At 38.5% G+C, this 16,156-nt stretch overlaps 1 protein-coding gene across 2 annotated transcripts in view; it reads left to right on the top strand.

The window, feature by feature from the left end:
• Positions 1-14,914, top strand: part of zgc:92140 (uncharacterized protein LOC447854 homolog) — a 38,873-nt gene extending 23,959 nt beyond the window's left edge. For both annotated transcript variants that reach the window (XM_051903289.1, XM_051903290.1), the window contains exons 3-6: positions 3,970-4,055; positions 6,225-6,295; positions 9,155-9,215; positions 13,371-14,914. In XM_051903289.1, the coding sequence (XP_051759249.1) occupies positions 3,970-4,055; positions 6,225-6,295; positions 9,155-9,215; positions 13,371-13,412 (260 nt within the window). In that variant the 3' untranslated portion in view covers positions 13,413-14,914. The remainder of the gene's footprint in view (positions 1-3,969; positions 4,056-6,224; positions 6,296-9,154; positions 9,216-13,370) is intronic.
• The last annotated feature ends 1,242 nt before the right edge of the window (positions 14,915-16,156 follow it).

The raw sequence follows: 16,156 nt of genomic DNA on the forward strand, positions 1-16,156 counted from the left end.
CACCAAGACATTACAGCAGATTCTTCAAGTCCTGTAGGTTGCGAGGTGGAGACACCATTGATCGGAATTTTGGTACAGCACATCCCACAGAAGCTCAATCAAATTGAGATCTGGGGAAACATGTTCCTCAAACCATTCCTAAACAATGTGTGCAGTGTGGCAGGGTGCCTTATCCTGCTGGCCACTTTCACCAGGGGATACCATTGCCATGAAGGGGTGTACCTAGTTTACAACAATGTTTTAGGTAGGTGGCACGTTCAAATTGACCTTTACATGAATGGCCAGACACATTCCTCCCTTGACCATCATTAAAATTTTGTGAGATTGTGCCACAGTAGACCTTCTATAATTTCAGACCAGACGGGATAGCCTTTGTTGCCCTTGTGCATGAATGAGTCCTGGATGCCCAACACCCTGTTGCCGGTTTTTAGTTTGTCCCTCCTCAGAACATTGTTGGTAGGTTCTCACCTGTACTGACCGGGAGCAACCCAGTCAGCATTGCCTTTTCAGAGATACTCTGACCCAGTCGCCTTGCCATAACAACGTCTTTACTCCTTCCCATTTCTGCTGCATCTAACACATTCACAACAAGAACTGATTTTTCACTAATCATCTAATCTACTTAGAACTTGACATGAGACCTTGTTAGGAATTGATCAACAGTCTTTGTAGGGCTGCACGATTTATCGTGATAAAACCGCACACGATTTGGCAAAGGCTGCGATTATTTTATGCACAGCTTGTCAGAGCTGTACAGCTCTGTGATCAGTAGTAAATGCTTCTCCATCTGAAAGCCAGAGTGCGATCTTGGGCAGAAACTCTAATATGCCCTGCCTCAGAAGTAGATAACGCGTCATATCACTGTAGCTGAATAAACAGAAGATTGAAACACTTTGATTGATTAAACATGACTAATAAACACATGACCTCCTTATTCTGTGTAAGAAGCCACATCATCTCACAGAAGGATGCTCAACTGTCGTTATGAAATGAGTTTGGAGTAAAAACATGTTATTAAATGTTGTCTTTTCTTGGACAAGATGTTAATAAATTCTGGAAAGATGTTTGACGTGTGTTGCTTTTTCAAATGTACATTATAAGCGACTTAAACTCGCAGTGCTTTCAGATGGATTAGCATTTGGAGCCATACTTCATTGACATTGCCTTTGTGATTTCATAATCGCACTAAGAATCGCATTTAAGTCATAATTGCATTTAAGTTCAATGTTATTTTTCATATCGTGCAGCCCTTTTCACCTGTGAGTGGTCATGTTTTGGTATCTGTACGAAATGTATCTCTGTGTGTGTGTGTGTGTGTGTGTGTATCACTAAAATGGAACCATCATTTTGACCATATTTGCTAGCTAGAATGTTTAATAAGGAATCAAATGATCTTTTATTGTGTTCCTTAAAATGATTCGTAAACGCATAATCATCAGAAGAACTAGCAATATAAGTGTAAAATGTAGAAAAGTGGCAAACCGTGAGCTGTGATTGGTTGTGTAGCACCTGTCGCATCTATCTGAAGAATGCCAACATTGAGAGAGAGAGTTACTAAAGTTAATTTTTAACAACATACTTCATCACTTCGTGACCTTAACCATGTTTGTATGTTTTATGGTTTTTGTTTTGGCCAAGAGGTTGTTATTGAAGGATGGGGCAGTTAAAAACTAAATTAAACCCAACAACAAACTCACTGATTGTGTGTGAGAATAATAAATCTTCCTCGTGCTCATTTAGTGAAAGAAAAAAATCTATTTAAATCAATCATTTATTTAGAAATTTAGAATGCAAAATGACACTGTATGATTTAATTGAACATTTTTAGAGATACTATAACTGAATGACTGAATTAGTTGTTGGTTTTGTTTTAATGAAATTGGCAGTTTCGCAGTTTTGCCCATCTGCAAGGGTTTAAACACTGAAATAGGAAAATCAGAGATGCTGTAAAAATATCTCAGCCTTGGTGCTGTCATACTCATGAGTCATGACACAAGAAGCAGGCACAAAACTGCCTACCGTCACAGCCTTTAGGAAATGAAATGGCCTAATAAAAAGCACATAAAAATCAACTCAGTATTCACAATGTTATTTAATTTATGAATAGAATCATTTAGAATTATAAATATTCAATATTACCCAGCTATTCTCTAACATCATTTCCTTTCTTCATTTCTATACTATAATAAAGTACAAAACAATAAAAGTGGCAAAAAAGCCCACCTTTTTTAATTTCTGTCTATTGAGAAAGCAAGTATGCTCATCTCCATCACATTCTAAAGGTCGGAATCATGCTGTTAACACCAATTAGCCAATCAAAATATCCCTACATAAGAGAACATCTCATCTTCCCACCAAAAATAGCCCATCTGGAACATACTAAACTGACAAAATGTCACTTTCTCTCTCATGGCGAGCAACTCCGTTTCTCTGAGATGCTTGTTTCTCAAATGATTGTCTCCCTGAAAAGATGGATTAGGAATGATATGTTCCTCAGATCTCCTTTTTTAGTAATGTTATCACCCTACTTGCGTTTATGCGAGCGTGTGTGTGTGGGAAGAAGATCTATTCGCATGTACGCATGTATATGAATTTACGTGTCTGGCTCTTTGGGATCCTGGAGGCCTGTTTTGTGTAACACACCTCAGCCAAATCAGTTAAAGTTTGATTTTAATTTGTGTGTGACGTTTCTCTTTGGTTCGGCATGTGTGTGTGTTTGTCAGCATGTTGGAGCGTGGTCTTTTGTGCAGAGACATGTTTACATTCCTCAAGCTGTGAAAGACTGGCGGCGTTGCTCCCTCTCTTTTTCACTCTCCTTTTATATTTCTTTCTTTTTTTTTCTCCCTTTTCTCGCTTTTTTGTGCTTGTGCGGATGGACTGCACTGAGTCACATTCACAGGCTGCCCACTCCAGCTGTCATGATGGTAACTGACAGGGAGTTTACAGCGAGAAAAGGAGAGAAAGACGGATAGAGGCGAAGATAAACAGAGATTGAGTGGGCTGCGATTGCCTCGTGCTGATTTGTAGACAGAGTAAATGACAGATTTATGTATGTGTGTGGGTGTGTGTATGTGTTATGAGGAAGTGAATGCATGGACATGCAAACACGGACATGGCTGCTGGTAATTACTGATGGCTGGGAAAGGGCAGAATTCAAAACGTTCTGTTTTAGCTTAGTTGAAGCATTTCAAATGTGAATTCTGTCACTGTTTACTCGCTCACATTGTTCCAAACCTGTGTGAAACTCTTTCTGTGAAAAACAAAAGGTATTTTGAAGAATATGGTCATATGTTTCTCAGTATATTAAAAGTGAATGAGGACTAAGGCTGTCAAGCTCTAAAATGACCAAAAAAACCCATAAATGTATCATATAACTGGTCCATATGACTCATGTGCTATATTTTAGGCCTTCTGAAGCCATACAATAGATTTGTGTGAAGAACAAACTGAAATTTTAAGTATTCAATGAAATGGCTCTACTTGGCAGGTTAATGAGAGAAGTAGCATTGTCTAATTAATGAATCACTCATTTGTTTGAATCTGATTTTAACAAATCTGTTCATGAATTGGCCTGATTCAGTTCTTAAGGTCAATGGTCTTGTCACAACAGTCAATCGGAGGGGAAGATTATCACTGAATAACTACTTTTTACTTTTTTCCCCACACAAATCTGTTGTATGGCTTCAAAAGTCTTGGAATATAGCGCATGAGTCATATGGGCTATTTATATGATACTTTTATACAATTTTCTAAGCTCAAATGCTTCAGTTTCCATTCATTGTCATTGCATGGAAAAAAATACCAGTATATTCTTTGAAATGTCTCCTTTTTGAGTTTGAAAAAAAGTCATATGAGTTTGGAATGATATAAGGGTATGTAAATGATGACAGAAATTAAAATTCTCTGTGAATCATTTCTTTAACAGCCCTGGAATGAAACTCTAACTTCTCTTTCTCTCTTTCACTGTAGATGAATATAAAAACAAGGGAGTGGAGGAGGTGAAGTATATGCGTGGAGAAGAGGACAGAGTAAATGCACGCAACCAGGAGAACCTGGTGAGAAACAAAACATGCTCTCTCTCTCACACACACACACCTGGGAAATTCTTCATGCGCAATGTTGTTCTTCATATTTGCTCTTTATTTGCAAAGACACTGCTTGAGGCACATATGCCTGTTTTTTGCTTATATGAGAAGTAAAACTAAGCGTATGCAGCACACACGTGTGCCGACATGTTTGGAATGTGGGAGAGGGAAATTCTGACAATTTTTCTCCCTTTGTCACAGACTCTCATACTTAGACACTCACATTACCAGACAAAATTTCATATCATTGAGTTCTTACATGCATCTTTTCCTATACTCATATACTTATTTAAATATTCTCAAACGTCTGGATTGATTCTTTGCCTAATGAGAACGCTTTTTCAACCATAATAATATTGACAATAATTATAATGATAATAAAAATATTATTATTATTATTAATAACAAAACCATAATAAAATATTATAATTGTAATATTAATAATGATTTATTTTAGTTTTTGTTTTTTTAAAACAAAACTATACACTAATACACATCCATATTGTTTTTTCCCCACTTAACAACTTATTATGTCAAGGTTTCTTGTATATGACTTCTTTCTGCCTTCTCTCTAACCTTTGGAATTAAATCATCTTTTTAGCTACTTTACTTTAAGACTTTATGTAAATTACCTCTGTTATGATTGGCTAACCTTTTCACCTGTTAAAGGAGTAATAACGTCACTGCCAAGTTGTTAAATAATGGCATTGATATGCAAATGTGGGCCGTCATGTTAATGTTATATAACTCCGATGTTTATATGTCATTACTTTTTTCATTTCTTATCCAAAATACAGTTCTCAACCTGTTTTAAAATGTAATAATCCACAAATTCTTGCATGTACAAGATTGATTATATTTCTAGTTATAAAACGGTTAGTTCCTGTCCTTGATTCTGATTGGTCAATAACTGTGTTTTTTTTTTTTTTTTTTTTTTTTTTTTCACGATAAAACACTGCTATGACCGCTTCATTGAAGCTTACTGTATTATGTAGAAGAGAGTATTGTGAGAAAGAGATCGAGTGAGTGAGTTTATTACGTGCATTCAGATTTAGCATTTTCCTTCAGGTCAGTCCTATGTTCATAATAAAAAATCTAAATGTCCGATGTATTATCTTGTCCTTTTAACAGTTAAGGGGTTTTCCCGTGACTGACAGCGCTAGTCAAAGCATTGACACTGACAGTCTTCGCTACTGACCGACACACTCATAAAGACAGTCTTTGCCGCCATCTAATGGCGTAATAATGTAACTTCTGTTGCTGTTCACAGTCAGGGTCTATTTTTTTTACGGCGGAAGGAAGGCTTTTAGTGAAAGTTCATGAAATTTATTGTGGCTTTAATATTTGTATTGTGTGGTAACAACCATTTTATAAAAGCAATAAGGTACTCGAGGCTAGTGCTGTATCGTGAATAAGTCAAGGCTGAAGCTTCGTGTCGTGCCTAACGACGCCCTTCAGCCATGACTTATCCATGATACAGCACAGCCTCTCATACCGTATTGGTTACATATACTTGTCTTCAACATGTTTTTTAAAATAATTTTATAATAATATATCAAAATAAATAAATAAAACTTGAAATGTGACCAGATTTCAGATTATAATAAAATAGTTGTCATAATTCTACCCTTAAAACTCATAGTTTCAACATTATAACCAAGATAATTGTTTTTTTGGATCTTAGTTTCCATAAATGGTCTGGTTGTATTGTGAACGAGGATGTCTACATAGTACACTGAATAATTTTATTTCAAATAGAACAAATCCTATTTTTCATGGTATGTCCCCTTTAAACTGGCCAGCTTAATGAAGCTGTAAAGGCAGAGCAGGTGTTCAGACGCCCATGTTCTGATAAGGGGGGTTAGAGGAGAATAGAGACGCAGTAAAAGAGAGGGCAGCCCTGTTTCTCGCTGTCTCTCAGCAGGGCAGCATTCTCATTAGCAGTGGCCAGAGTAAGGTCACTCCCAGGGCCTCTCTATCATGCTGTGTTCCAGACAGAGAAGCTGGTTCTGGACTGTGTCCAGCAGCCAACAGAGCCTCCGCACCGGAGGGCCACCAGGGACAGTCGGCGGAGGCTGAATTTGGCTTTGTTGTGAATAGTAGTAAGTGAAAACGTGCTCTTTCTGGGTGTGTTTGCAGGAGAAGAGCTCGGCGCTGCACAGGACCAAACAGCACAAAGAGGTGCCTGGGCCCAGCGCCAATAAGACGAAGTGAGTGGGTTTATACGTCTTTCTGTTTACGGTGTGCGTGTGTTTCTGTTTGTTTTGTGTGTGTGGGTGAGGGCATTAGAGTTCTTGCTCTCTTGAAAACGTGCCAAAAGTCTGTAAATTTTGTGTGGTTTGTTTTGCCTTGTGGCTTGTCTTATCCCCTCTGGATCTCATTTGCATGTTCTGTTTGAGCATAATGTGCCATATGTTACACAACTTATTGTATGTAAACATGTGTTTATTGCCGTTGGATGTAATTGTCAATTTCAAAGTGCTTTATTTGCATAATTATTTCTTGTGAAATTACATTTCCAAAGCATTGGTAACAACAACAAAATTGTTATGTAATATAATAAAGAAAAAATGAAAATAGGCTAACACTTTATAATAAATTTTTTTTTTTAATGAAAAGTCATTTAAAGGTGCAGTAAGCAATTTCTGAGAAACACTGTTGATATTTGAAATCAACCCAAACAAACACACTGCTCCCTTCATTACTCCACCCCCAAAATGAACAAACACGCAATGCAGGTGTGGATGTCACTTTATCATAGCTGAAGCAATGCAAAATAATGCTTCGTGAACAATAAAGTGAAGATGACGAAAGAATGACAAGGAAGAACAAAAAATGAACATACAGCACACAAAAGTATATACAAGGAAGAGTTCATTGTTAGTCGCCAGCAGCACACCAGCTCCAGACAAACAATAACTCTCAAACCAGTCCTGTTACTATAACATTACAACAACAGCATATCTTGGTTCTGTGAAACGGCAAAACCATTGTTACTCACATATGGAGCAGAAACAATGAAACCTCAGTGTCTGTTTTCAGGCCTTCTTCCTTGGGTTTCTCCTGCGCTAGAAAGCTTTTCTAATATTAACGTCCTAAAGGTCTTGCCTGTTCAAAACTAGGGATGGGCATTTTTACAAAATATTGTATTCGAATATTTGGGCTCGTAAAAAACAAATATTCGAATATTTGTTTATTTAAATGACGTTAAACGAGAAAGACGTTATTTTTTTTTTTTTTAATTCATCAAGATTTTGTAACCATTTCAAATAAAAGAAACTTGTTAAACACGCGCCACAGTGCCACCCCATGCATTTAGTTATAACTGCAAGTTTTAGTGCTTAGGATTTATCATAGATTCACTGCATTTATGGCCAGGAAAGCAACACAGTAAAATTCGAATAGTATTTTTATTTTTCAAATATTAATTACAGATTGAATATTCGACTATTTGTGCACACCCCTAAAAAAAAAAAAAAAAAAAAAAAAACTTTTTCCAGTGCTGTTCCTCTGATCTTTTCTCTTTTGTAATGTCTCTCAGCCATCTCTTTCTACAGTCTTTCTTCAAATATCCCTCTTGCTCACTCTCTCCCCTCCCCCTGTCATGAGTGGACGCACCCCCTACTGCTGATTGACAAGTGTGTTGTGCTGCTCGGTTCGATCCACAGCCAGCATTTCTCAGAAATTGTTTACTGCACCTTTAAATGAATAGTTCAACCATAGATGAACATTTTGTCATTTATTCAGCCTCATGTAGTTTCAAACTAGGGGTGTTGCAATATACTGGTATGTATGATAACCATGATATTTAAAAAATGAAAGAGTTCTCATTTTAATGTTATTTATATGACAGCACTGCACACTTTCGAAGCCATAGTTTCACTTCAGCCCAAAACGCTGTCATAACCAATCCGGGATGTTAGGGATGAATTTGACTGATAGCATAATTCATTTATTTATTTAGTCCAAATTCCTGTAGATATTGCAATAATATTGTCATCATTAATTCTTTTGGCCATGATAATGAAAATCTGAAAAGTGAAAATCTGATCTTGTGACAGCCCTATTTCAAACATGTAATTTCTTTATGCTGTGAAATCGCAACAAAATGAAAGGAGACTAGAGCTGTTGTGCTCCCAAAATCTAGTGAATATGATTATGAGGCCACAAAAGTATGTACTGTACTAGTGGTACTTATGGTGGGATTTTTGTCATTTTTGGAGTTCAACAGTCAACATTTTCATGTGTTTGCATGGAAAAAAGCGTGAACTTGAAATGAAAATATCTTGTTCAATGGAAGAATTTTTTTTTTTATAATAACATCAGGGTAAATGAAGAATTAAATCAATTAAATCAAAAATGACAATTTTTGGGTAAACTAACTCTTTATTAAACATAAAATATTGCTTAACTGAGCAGTAGTTGAAAATCCAAGGTTTCAATGTATAACTCTTTAAGTGTAAATGAATTTATGATCTGTTAACCATTAATATTTTATTTGTTTATGACTTTAATGGACTTTAATTTCCACTGGGCTTTAATGAACATTACAAACACATTACACAGAAAATGAATACATATGGTGTTCAAAATGTCTGGATGAAAAAAATTGTGTTTGGGGGCATGTTCATTAAGAATGAACAGTTCATTATTGTTTTATGTGTGTGTCGATGGAGTAATGCTCAGTTAATGTGCTCTGTGTGTGTGTGTAGAGGCAAGGGTTTATGGTCCCTGCTGTAATGTGTCTATAAAAATTATTCCTGCCCAGCCACTCTGGATCCTACAGGAGCTGGTAGCTGTGTGTGTGTGTGTGTGTGTGTGTGTGTGTGTTTGTGTTTGTGTTCTTTATGCTTGTTGTAATGGAAAATGTGAGTGTATTTGTTGCTTCCCTTCTCCTACCCCCACTAACTTCCTCTCTTTCTCTCTCCATCTCTCTCCATCTCTCTCTCTCTCTTTCTCTCTCCATCTCTCTCCATCTCTCTCTCTCTCTCTCTCTCTCTCTCTCTCCCTCTCTCTCTCTCTCTCTCTCTCTCTCTCTCTCTCTCTCTCTCTCTCTCTCTCTCTCTCAGCATACATACATCAGAGAGCCAGCAGGAGTTCTTCAGAATGCTGGATGAGAAGATTGAGAAGGTGAGGGTTGGAGGGAAAAAACAAGGCACAGAAGTAAAGGAGGGAGCAGATGGGTTAGAGATTAGAAAAGTGCCACTGTACATGAAACCACTGTTCTACAGACTACTCGTTTATCTAGATTGTGACATTTAAAAGATTGTCTTGTCATTTTGCCATGTGCATCGACTGTCTGGTACTTCCTGTAGACCTCTGGAGATAAAATGATATATTTATGGCTTTGCTTTTTTCCATTACTTCCTCCTTTCTCTCTCCCTCTCTTATCTATCTTTGTGTCTCTCTTGAGGTCTGAGATCAGTTGGTCTGAAATGGATGAAATCTAAACATTTTAGATTTTGTTTTAAAAAGTTGAAACAGGGTTACATAAAAGCTGTAGAGCTTTGTTCACACCACAAAAAAATCCAAATTGTTTTTCGAACCATTTAGGGCCAGCTATCCGCATTGTCATTTCATAAGTGATGAAATCGGATCGTCAATATTCTGTATATCTACATTGAAATTAAATACATTTTCAAAAATATAATTTGAAACACTTAGATGTGGTTTGGATCAGGTTTGTAAAAATCAGATTGTGGTGGGTTTTGTTTGTTTTTGTTTTTTGTTTCATTTTATGTGTTGTATGTGAGCGAGGAAACAGATTTGCCAAAAAATATATACAGTATCTCACAGAAGTGAGTACACCCCTCACATTTTTGTAAATATTTTATATATCTTTTCATGTGACAACACTGAAGAAATGACACTTTGCTACAATGTAAAGTAGTGAGTGTACAGCTTGTATAACAGTGTAAATTTGCTGTCCCCTCAAAATAACTCAACACACAGCCATTAATGTCTAAACCGCTGGCCACAAAAGTGAGTACACCTCTAAGTGAAAATGTCCAAATTGGGCCCAATTAGCCATTTTCTCTCCCCGGTGTCATGTGACTCGTTACTGTTACAAGGTCTCAGGTGTGAATGGGGAGCAGGTGTGTTAAATTTGGTGTTATCGCTCTCACTCTCTCATACTGGTCACTGGAAGTTCAACATGGCACCTCATGGCAAAGAACTCTCTGAGGATCTGAAAAAAAAGTATTGTTGCTCTACATAAAGATGGCGTAGGCTATAAGAAGATTGCCAAGACCCTGAAACTGAGCTGCAGCACGGTGGCCAAGACCATACAGCGGTTTAACAGGACAGGTTCCACTCAGAACAGGCCTCGCCATGGTCGACCAAAGAAGTTGAATGCACATGGTCAGCGTCATATCCAGAGGTTGTGTTTGGGAAACAGACGTGTGAGTGCTGCCAGCATTGCTGCAGAGGTTGAAGGGGTGGGGGGTCAGCCTGTCCGTGCTCAGACCATACGCCGCACACTGCATCAAATTGGTCTGCATGGCTGTCGTCCCAGAAGGAAGCCTCTTCTAAAAATGATGCACAAGAAAGCCCGCAAACAGTTTGCTGAAGACAAGCAGACTCAGGACATGGATTACTGGAACCATGTCCTGTGGTCTGATGAGACCAAGATAAACTTGTTTGGTTCAGATGGTGTCAAACGTGTGTGGTGGCAACCAGGTGAGAAGTACAAAGACAAGTGTGTCTTGCCTACAGTCAAGCATGGTGGTGGGAGTGTCATGGTCTGGGGCTGCATGAGTGCTGCCGGCACTGGGGAGCTACAGTTCATTGAGGGAACCATGAATGAGCAGAGAATGATCCCCTCCCTTTGAAGACTGGACCGCAGGGCAGTATTTGAACATGATAACGACCCCTTTTGTGGCCAGCGGTTTAGACATTAATGGCTGTGTGTTGAGTTATTTTGAAGGGACCGCAAATTTACACTGTTATACAAGCTGTACACTCACTACTTTACATTGTAGCAAAGTGTAATTTCTTCAGTGTTGTCACATGAAAAGATATAATAAAATACAGTGGGTACGGAAAGTATTCAGACCCCCTTAAATTTTTCACTCTTTGTTATGATTTTAGCAAATGGCTGCAATATTTAAGTTCATTTTTTTTTTCCCTCATTAATGTACACACAGCACCCCATATTGACAGAAAAACTCAGAATTGTTGACATTTTTGCAGATTTATTAAAAAAGAAAAACTGAAATATCACATGGTCCTAAGTATTCAGACCCTTTGCTCCATATTTAGTAGAAGCACCCTTTTGATCTAATACAGCCATGTATTAGCCGTGTATTATGTAGCTTTTTGGGAAAGATGCAACAAGTTTTTCACACCTGGATTTGGGGATCCTCTGCCATTCCTCCTTGCATATCCTCTCCAGTTCTGTCAGGTTGGATGGTAAACGTTGGTGGACAGCCATTTTTAGGTCTCTCCAGAGATGCTCAATTGGGTTTAAGTCAGGGCTCTGGCTGGGCCATTCAAGAACAGTCACGGAGTTGTTGTGAAGCCACTCCTTCGTTATTTTAGCTGTGTGCTTAGGGTCATTGTCTTGTTGGAAGGTAAACCTTCGGCCCAGTCTGAGGTCCTGAGCACTCTGGAGAAGGTTTTCGTCCAGGATATCCCTGTACTTGGCCGCATTCATCTTTCCCTCGATTGCAACCAGTCGTCCGGTCCCTGCAGCTGAAAAACACCTCCACAGCATGATGCTGCCACCACCATGCTTCACTGTTGGGACTGTATTGGACAGGTGATGAGCAGTGCCTGGTTTTCTCTACACGTACCGCTTAGAATTAAGGCCAGAAAGTTCTATCTTGGTCTCATCAGACCAGAGAATCTTATTTCTCACCATCTTAGCAAACTCCATGCTGGCTTTCATGTGTCCTGCACAGAGGAGAGGCTTCCGTCGGGCCACTCTGCCATAAAGCCCCGACTGGTGGAGGGCTGCAGTGATGGTTGACTTTCTACAACTTTCTCCCATCTCCCTACTGCATCTCTGGAGCTCAGCCACAGTGATCTTTGGGTTCTTCTTTACCTTTTCTTCACCAAGGCTCTTCTCCCCCGATAGCTCAGTTTGGCCGGATGGCCAGCTCTAGGAAGGGTTCTGGTCGTCCCAAACGTCTTCCATTTAAGGATTATGGAGGCCACTGTGCTCTTAGGAACCTTAAGTGCAGCAGAAATTTTTTTGTAACCTTGGCCAGATCTGTGCCTTGCTACAATTCTGTCTCTGAGCTCTTTAGGCAGTTCCTTTGACCTCATGATTCTCATTTGCTCTGACATGCACTGTGAGCTGTAAGGTCTTATATAGACAGGTGTGTGGCTTTCCTAATCAAGTCCAATCAGTATAATCAAACACAGCTGGACTCAAATGAAGGTGTAGAACCATCTCAAGGATGATCAGAAGAAATGGACAGCACCTGAGTTAAATATATGAGTGTCACAGCAAAGGGTCTGAATACTTAGGACCATGTGTTATTTCAGTTTTTCTTTTTTAATAAATCTGCAAAAATGTCAACAATTCTGTGTTTTTCTGTCAATATGGGGTGCTGTGTGTACATTGAGGGAAAAAAAATTAACTTAAATGATTTTAGCAAATGGTTGCAATATAACAAAGAGTGAAAAATTTAAGGGGGTCTGAATACTTTCCATACCCACTGTATATACAAAAATGTGAGGGGTGTACTCACTTCTGTGAGATACTGTATATAATTTTGTGTTTTTGTTTTGTTTTGTTTAGACACTGTCTCAACAAAGCCTAAGCTGGTTAATTAGAATTATAAAATCTATTTTTGGTTTTGAGATGTTAATTTAACACCTAGCCAGACATGACAGGATTCCAGCGATAAGCAATTCATCTTTCCACATTGAGAATGAAAATGCTCAATGCAATCACAATCAGCCAATCAAAACAGTGTGTGAACAGAGACCTCATCCAATGCACTGTGCTGCTTAAAATGCATATTTATATTTTCATGATTCCTCTAAATGGAATGATATTTATCATTTTCCAATTTAAACTTTATCAGCTTGCACTACAATATCCAATGCTTTTCAGCTTCCACAATCAGTCTCTCTTCATCCATGTTTGATGTTTAATATTCATGAGGAGCGGGATTTTGGTCCAATGAGTTTTTTGAATTTTTTTTTATTTTATTTTTTTTATGAGTGGCATTACCCGGTAACTGACAAAATGAAGTGTTGCTGCTAGTTACGACAAACTTAAATGCCAAAATTGTATTTCTTTTGTTTACCTGTCTCTCTCTCCATTTTCACCAGGGGCGGGACTACTGCTCCGAGGAGGAGGACGATGTGACATAGCAGATAGGAGCCAGATCTTGCCAGAGATGGAAATGGAGAGAAATTGTGAACTCAAAAATCAGTGTTTCCTATGTCTGTAACACTGTCAGTCTGAGAGCGAGTGTGCGTGCGAGTGCGTGAGAGAGTGTGCTTGTGAGAGCGAAAGAACGCAGGACTTTTCCTCATAGGCTGTTTGCACCCTTGACCCCTTCTCCTCTCTTGGGGTTGCCTTGCTTGGATATCTAGATGGTTTTGGGTGAAGAAAGAACAGCCTGATTGATGTATTATCAACACAGACTCACTCTGATGTGAAATGAGGACCCCCCCACCCCCCATCCTCTCCGCTCTTGTCCTCCTACGGCCAGCATTGAATTGGCCCCTTCCACCGCCTGGCTGTGACGGAGCCATTGGAGAAAGAGAGAGATTATGTCGGGGAAAGTGAGATGCCCCTCCCAGTCCTTGTTTTAAGTGGCAAGCCAGAGGAAAAAAACTGACATATGGAGGAACGAGAAGAGAGCTTACGAACATCCTATGGCGATAGTGAGGCGTGAATGTAAAGATGGAGTGTTGTGGGTTTTGGGGGGGAGAGGGGATTGAACAAGAGAGATATTTTATTAAGAGCGACTATATGAACGAACTGTCTGATTATTTTGATATTTTGATAAGAGAGATGTGGGACGTTTTTGAACATTTGATCTGGGCTCCTGCCTTTTGAAGGACTTTTTTTTTATTTGCCGAGATTTATTTGATTGTTCCATAAATGTGTTTGTTTGTTGTTTTTTTTTCCTCTTATTGCATAGATCAGACCTCCTCAAGCTTGTGCTATAAAGGTCAGGGCTGTGCAGTGACCCCATAACACACTCGCTCACACACACACACACATACATCGAGAAAGATCTTAAAGCTAAAATAATCACCACACCCTCTTTCCACACACAATTTCTGACTTCTATTTCTATATCCTGCTATTATTTGTAAAAATGGACGGAAATAGTCACACTAGTTACCAGCAGTTACCCACACACACATCCAAATATATCCCTTACAGCCACCCGTTAACAGGCAGCATTTAACTTAAAGATCTGTATTGACTGTTTATGCTGCCCTTTAATACAGGTAATGGACTGTGTTGAAAGAACTGGGGTTGTCTGTTTTTTGTGTTTCGATGGCTGTGTTTGTGTTAATCTGTGTCAGAGAGCCAGGTCTGACTGTGTTAATCGTTGTCAAACGGGTGAAATGTTTGTCGTAGACCTGTGTATGTTTAGCTACAGTGTTTACCTCTGTTCCTCACCCTGCCTTTCTCACTCAGTAGTATTTAGTCGTGTTGGCTAAAATGCATCTGGTTGTCAGCCTGTACACTTACAATTCATGTAGACCACCAAACCAGTATGAGGTGAGGTGGGGTGGGGTCACTTTGAGTACACAGCGCTGGCCAAGCATCTGTCATTATAATTACTGGATTGAATCCTTTTTAAATTTTATTTTCAATGTTTTCTTTTTCTATTAAAATATAAGACACAGGAGCTATGGTTTCTGTTTGTGTGCTGTCTCACCGATTAATTGGTTGGTTGGTTGGTGTGTGTGGCTTGTGTAGGTACGTACTGCTTTGCTGACATCATTAATCCATTCTAGCGTCATATTTCCTGTTGGTGGTCTGACTCATAACGTTAAAAATACTTAATGGTTTCTGGGGTCGAATTTCCAATGCAAAAATGTGCAGATTGCATTTCCACCATGAGTTAAAATAATACACCTTACAAATATTTAACTATATTATTAAAATAGCTGTCCAACGTCACGTCTTTTCGGAGAATCCACATAAAGACGAGACATTAGAAGCTGTTGACCAACCAAAGCATATGTTCGTTTTATTTTTACTCACTTGTTGTGGTTTGTCTCCACCTGGAGGTTGAAGAGCGGAACTACATTAAAAATGTTTAGCTAATATGTGCAAGGATGATACGATTTAAAGGGTTAGTTCACCCAAAAATGAAAATAATGTCATTTATTACTCACCCTCATGTCGTTCTATGCCCGTAAGACCTTCGTTCATCTTTATAAAATCTGATGGTTCAGCGAGGCCTCTATTGAGAGCAAAGCCATTGAAACTCTCAAGGTCCATAAAGGTACTAAAAGCCTATTTGAAACGGTTCATGTGAGTTCAGTGGTTCTATCTTAATATTATAAAGCGACAAGAATACTTTCTGTGCACCAAAAAAAAACAAAATAACGACTTCAACAATATAGTGATGGGCCGATTTCAAAACACTGCTTCAGAGCTTTACGAATCGAATCAGTGAATTGGAGCGCCAAAGTCACATGATTTCAGCAGTTTAGCCGTTTGATAGGAGATCCGAATCACTAATTCGAAACAAAAGCTTCATAAAGCAGTGTTTTGAAATCGGCCCATCACTAAATATTGTTGAAAAGTCGTTATTTTGTGTTTTTGGCGCAAAAAAAGAAGTATGTTGTAACATCATGACTTCAGGCTGAATTTCACACACACACACACACACACACACACACACACACACACACACATATATATATATATATATACAGTCCCTTTAATCATATTTTTGTCTCAGTCTTCAGTACTTTAGTACAGTGGTTCTGTACCTAATTATTTAATATTAATTATGACTAAATAATTACACACAATATTCCCCCTCTCTCCGTATCATGTAATGAAACCTGAATACACAATATTGTATAGCACAATGTTAAATGTAGTTTTAGATGTTTTAACATTTTACACCATTAGG

Source organism: Ctenopharyngodon idella, chromosome 8, assembly GCF_019924925.1.
Source record: "Ctenopharyngodon idella isolate HZGC_01 chromosome 8, HZGC01, whole genome shotgun sequence".
NCBI lineage: Eukaryota > Metazoa > Chordata > Actinopteri > Cypriniformes > Xenocyprididae > Ctenopharyngodon > Ctenopharyngodon idella.